The 5,446-nt window shown below is 37.6% G+C and overlaps 1 protein-coding gene across 1 annotated transcript in view; it reads left to right on the top strand.

The window, feature by feature from the left end:
• The window catches only part of NPS (neuropeptide S), a 42,027-nt gene extending 37,153 nt beyond the window's left edge, over positions 1-4,874 (top strand). The window contains exons 6-7 of the mRNA XM_009892747.1: positions 2,228-2,309; positions 4,665-4,874. Coding sequence (XP_009891049.1) covers positions 2,228-2,309; positions 4,665-4,874 — 292 coding nt within the window. The remainder of the gene's footprint in view (positions 1-2,227; positions 2,310-4,664) is intronic.
• Positions 4,875-5,446: the final 572 nt, after the last annotated feature.

Here is a 5,446-nt window from a genome sequence, read left to right as displayed (position 1 = left end):
TTAATGAGTGCATGTGATCATCATTTTGTCATACCTTAGTAAGTTGTTCCAAGTTTCCTCCTCTCTGGGCTCACATGGCTGTCTCCCTGCTGTCACCTGGGAGCTGCTTGGTGGCCTCGCTTGGTTGTCCTCTCACCACCTGCTCATGCTGAAGGTGCCTACAGAGAAAAGCTCTGGGCATCTCTCATGTCCAAAGCTTATGAGCTAGAAATGTGGCCAAATATACTGTTTTAAAGGGATGTGATAATGGTAAACATAGGAGGTACTGACCAGGCACAATGGAATGTCACCGGGGACTTGATCACCTCATGATTTAAAAAAACTAAGTCAAGAACACACCAAAGGTTACCCAGAGAGTCACTAAACTCCACATTGAACCTAGAAATCTTGAACTTTAATCACAAGGCTTTTCTTGTCCCTCGTCTTCCCCAAATAACGTTGTGTGAAGGTTAATTTTGTACTAAAATGGAGTTAAACCAAATGCAGATACAATGAAAGCTGACGCTAAAGTATGCTCAAGCAGAATCCAGCCCGACGCGCTTTTCATTGCAGCAGAAACACAGGCTAATCCGCTTATCGGTTGGAGTTGGAGGTCCTGTACGAGTCGGAACGGGATGTTCAATTCAAACGAAAGGATTTTCTCTCTGAATAAGAGGACACATACTGAATATGCAAATAGTCAAATGTTCTCTTGACGGTTTTTGTAAATGGATTGCTTACTGCGGTGTTTAAATGAGGCTAATTTCATCTTATATTTCTATAGTCCTGTTGGTCCTGAAGAATCCTGAAGTACTTTACCAGTGACTACAAACACGTACTTTTTAAATATCAACCACTGACATGAGCAGCAATGGCGTGTACAGCGATGATGAAAAAATATTCAACCACAATCTGAGGTCAAGTTATGAATTTTTCTATAAAAAGTGTTAAAGGCTCCTACATGCCACTGTATTTCTTCTGGCTTTACCTGAAGTGCTTTCTGCCTTCTGGAATCAAATGCGTCTACATCAGGAGACTGAATGTTCCAGTTAAAGTCGCCATAATTTATAACAGCTCAGGTGTCCCCAAAGACTCACACAGAGTTGCCTTCTGGAGCCCTTGTACATTGGTTTTTCAGCGTAAACACTGAAGCAAATGCAACGTTTGAGGCTGCTGAGTCACTGGCGTGCATGGCTGACACTGGGTGACTGTCAAAAAACCATCCTTAACGTTGCCATTGTAAGAAGAAAAATAATTTAATGCTTTTCAACATTTCCTTACCTGTGCAGTCCAAAATTCACAGACTTTGTGGGACTCTTACAGTACTCTGTATACAAACCACAGGACTCCCAAAAATGTTGTACAGTTAAGTTAAATGTAGTGCAATTAAATTTGTTGCAGTAACAAATAATGCTCTTAGACATTAAATATTTGCTACATTGATGGAGATTAACAGAATCTATTAATCCTACAGAAGACTGGATGGAATAAATTTAACATAGGCTAAGATATGTTTGCATGCAAGAGAAGAAATTAATGTCCAAAAAACTTAAGTTCTAAGAAAAACACTTAAAAATTTGGTGCATTAAAAACTAAGCATAAAAAAAAGGGGGGGGGGGAGAAAAAGAAAAACACGTATTGTTCTATGTATTGTGGCTGTTCTGCGTATAATAAAATTCTTTGAGGAACTTTCTACATAAAGTGCACTTTTACTGTTCTTCCCTTGCAGGCAGGCTTTACAAGGTCTTAATATGATATATTGGAAGTAGTAAAAAATTCTTGAAATATATTTTTGAAATCTTTAGACCTTTGACCGTATTTGCTACGATGATACAGACTTAACAGTAAACCCACTTGAGAGACATTTTAATGGAACGCTTTAAATGAAATCAATTGGTAGTTTCATAATGGCAGCTGAATGTGTGTTCTTGCCATTTTCCCATTTAACAAGAAGAAAAGGCCAAACAAGGACCAATTAGTCATAATAAAATCAGCTTTGATGACATTTTCACTCCTGAACTCTGGTATAAAATGGTCATCTAAGAAAGAACTGAAAGGATATGTGAGGAATTTGGTAGTATAACTGCATGTACTTACATATGCACTCCTGAGCAAAAAATGATCAGGTAAAGACACTGCAGATACCTTCGTGTACGGAGGAAATATACTGTTTGTGTGTTTATGTGTATGCATGTAGTTTTGCTTGATTTTGTTTCAAATTTTAACTGATCTCAGCTTTTCTTTGAAGCCTATGCAGGTTAAACTTTGTTTTCATTCTTTGGATCTCAACGACATTTGTGTGCTCGGGTTACCCAGTTGTCCCTTCCATGGTAAGTCACGCTCCCTACTTACTTGAAGATCAAATGCTTCGTTTCTTTTAAATAGCTATTTTATTTAGATTTTTTTTGTTGCTTGTTTCTTTGTTGCTGGTTTTGTTTGTTTTTTTTTTTTTATAAAATCAAAGAAGTTTCTTGTATTAAAGCTATTGGTTAAATATTATTACCTGATTTTTCTGGAGTATAGCTCAATTTTTGCTTTAGTTACTAATGAAATATGCAAGACTAAAATAATCATGTGAGAAATCTATTGCATATTTAATGTACAGTGTGGGGAGCTTTTGCTGAAGTTGAAATACTGTATGGAAAAGAGAAAAACATAAATCTCCTCTCCATTCCATCTGAATTCCTTGTCTATATCAAATAGCTACAATAAGATATATGTATTAATTCCACTTATTGCCGGTTAGTTTATAAACCAATAAATTTATTTGTCACTGTTAGTGTGAAGGTAAAGGAGAAATTGTTATATAAAGTTATGGAGAGTTATTGCATGGAATCAGTAATACGAAATTGATTGAACTATGAAAGAAAGTAGAACAGCCTTTAAAACCGAAGTGAACAGGTTACTTAAATAATGGTAATGTCCTTTCAGGTGCTGATCTTGACCAGGTGACCATGGCAGATCGCTGGTCAAACTATGCATATAGCATTTAAGACTTTGCCAATGTGGAATGAGATATTTTATTTCTAATGATGTTCAATTTTTCTGCTTCGGACAAAGTCTTCTTTAGACACCCTGTTTATTGCTGTAAAATCAGCTCTTGAGGCCACGGTTCAGATTTCTTTGTTTTCTCTGATGTGTTTTGCACCATTATCCTTTCATTAAGGTGATCTGTCACTAGCAGAACTGGTGGCCCCTCGTGCAGCTGTTTATTTTATTGATGTGAAGTTCCCGTTAGCCTTAATCTATCCATCGCCCAGTCCCTCTCTCTCTTTTACTTCTGTAAATGCTGAATCATCTTTCATTTCTGATCATGGGCAGTTTAGACAGCGCTTGATGTGACTCGCCACATTTCTTAATGGATCTCTTTATGGAAATGATATAATGGGTAAAATGAGTTTAATTATTTCATATAAATGAATATTCTGTGTGTTGAAATAACAGTCATTTGTACAGTAGTGTACGTCCCTGTCTACGTTGGGAGCCAGCAGCTAAAAATTCGAAGGGGAATTTCTCTGTGCCTGTGTTCTTTGCAGAAAGCATTTCTTCTTGTCAGGGAGAAACTTCGGTCTGGGGAAAAATCCCGGTCAGCGGGAGAAGAAGCCGTGTGGTTCGCGAGCTGTGTGCCTGCTCGGTTCTTCGGGCTCAGTGCAGGCTCTTGCTTGCAGAAAGGTTCATTAATCTTCCTTTTATACGCACGGAACAGAAAAAATGTTAAGTACTGAACAGTATTAATAAAAGTAATAGCATACTGAATTAAAACTAATCTTAGTGAAGCGAATGGCAATTTTTCCATCATTTCCGGTGAAGGCAGGTGTTAACCCTGTGGCTTTGCGTGCAACCGTGTCCCAAGCAAGAATGCGGTACACGGCTTCAGAAATGATGGCAGAGTATTTGTTTTAAGTAGATAATCAGCAAGCTGGTAAATCATGAGGGGGTGAAAGGGGTACAGAGCAGCTATAGACATGCCAGGAAATGCTTCCTTTTAAGTTCAACGTTAATTTAAATGCAACTTAAATTTGCAAAACGTTTTTAGGCAGTTTACATTTTTATACTGCGAAGTGCGGGTAAGAGGAAGGTGTAGATAAACCTATCTGGATTTTAATCCAGACATTTTAAAATTCCCATTGCTATTTCATGCTTATTCAATTTAATTATAACTACTACCATAACTAGTCGTAACTGCCACCATAACTAGTCATAACTGCTAGAAAGCTTCCTCTCCCACATTTCTGCTTTACAGGTATTTTCATTTTCTCTTATCTGTCATTTAAACTACATGACTTCACACAAGTGATAACAAGATGTGGTTTTGTTGTTAACTGAAAAAAAAATCTCATTTTACAGCAATACACATGCATGCTACTCTAGGGAAACTGTGTTACATGTCACAACTGGTCAACATCACGGAGAACAATTTGTTTCATACCTTAGACATAATTGTAACAGTATCAGTATTTTATACCAGCAATACCACAGCTGAGTTTTCTAGAAAGCTACAAAAAAAAAAAGCTGATTTTGGATATGATGAATCCTTAGCAAATAGCAGTTCATCCTTGTCATTCTAAGCATAAACTGGTTTTGTGTTTCTGCTGTGCTATTTATACTGAACAAGACCTGACAAATACACAAATCCATAATTTTACCCTTTTTTATCTCTTTCCTTTTTTTTTTTTTATCCACAGAGCAGCAATCCTTTTTATTTGAATTGCCAGCTGTATGGAAAATCTGATTACTGCCTCGTCCTTCTGAATAACTGCTTAGCCAAGGTGGGCAGGAATGAAGAACTGGCTTTTTTAAAGCCTTACCTGGAGATGCCTCTCAATAAAAGGTCCTTTCGCAACGGTGTTGGATCGGGAATTAAAAAAACTTCCTTTCGAAGAGCAAAGTCATAAGCAAATGTTCAAAACCGCAGTCCCGATTTTAGCATCTGATGTTTAACTTTGTGCTTAAATTCATTTTAATGCTTTTCTATGATAAAACCAAGAGAGACAAATGTACCCGTGTCTTCATCATGTAAACAGATGTTTATTTCAAAGAGCACAAGCCAAGTGGAGCAGATGGGATTGCTCAGAAAGGGCTTTGTTTCCAAAGTTACAGTATCATAAAGTTTTGTATTGAAATGAATGTTTTCATTTGGTTAATTCCCCTCCTTTGTAAAGCTACAGATTTAATCAGCTTGCTCCTGATTAACACAAAATTAGTCCTGTGCTGTGAATAGGTGTGTGCAGGCAGCCTGTCGGGAGGACTGACGGTATTATTCCTGACATCCCTCCTCTGCCGTAGCGGCAAACCCAGCGGCAAGGCAAGGCATGCCTCTACTTTCCTGTCCCAAATCACATTTACTTGAAGACAACCGCTCTGGCAATATTAATACACATTTAAAGTACTAATTTCAGATTTCCAAAGGTATGAAGGGCCACTGGTGAAAGGCAGAATCAGGCCCTACTTGTAACTTCTAGTTTCT

This window comes from Charadrius vociferus, unplaced genomic scaffold (assembly GCF_000708025.1).
Source record: "Charadrius vociferus isolate BGI_N301 unplaced genomic scaffold, ASM70802v2 scaffold38, whole genome shotgun sequence".
NCBI classification, from domain to species: Eukaryota; Metazoa; Chordata; class Aves; order Charadriiformes; family Charadriidae; genus Charadrius; species Charadrius vociferus.
The sequence above is the reverse complement of the archived record's forward strand: the minus strand, read 5'-3'. Positions and strand labels throughout refer to the sequence as shown.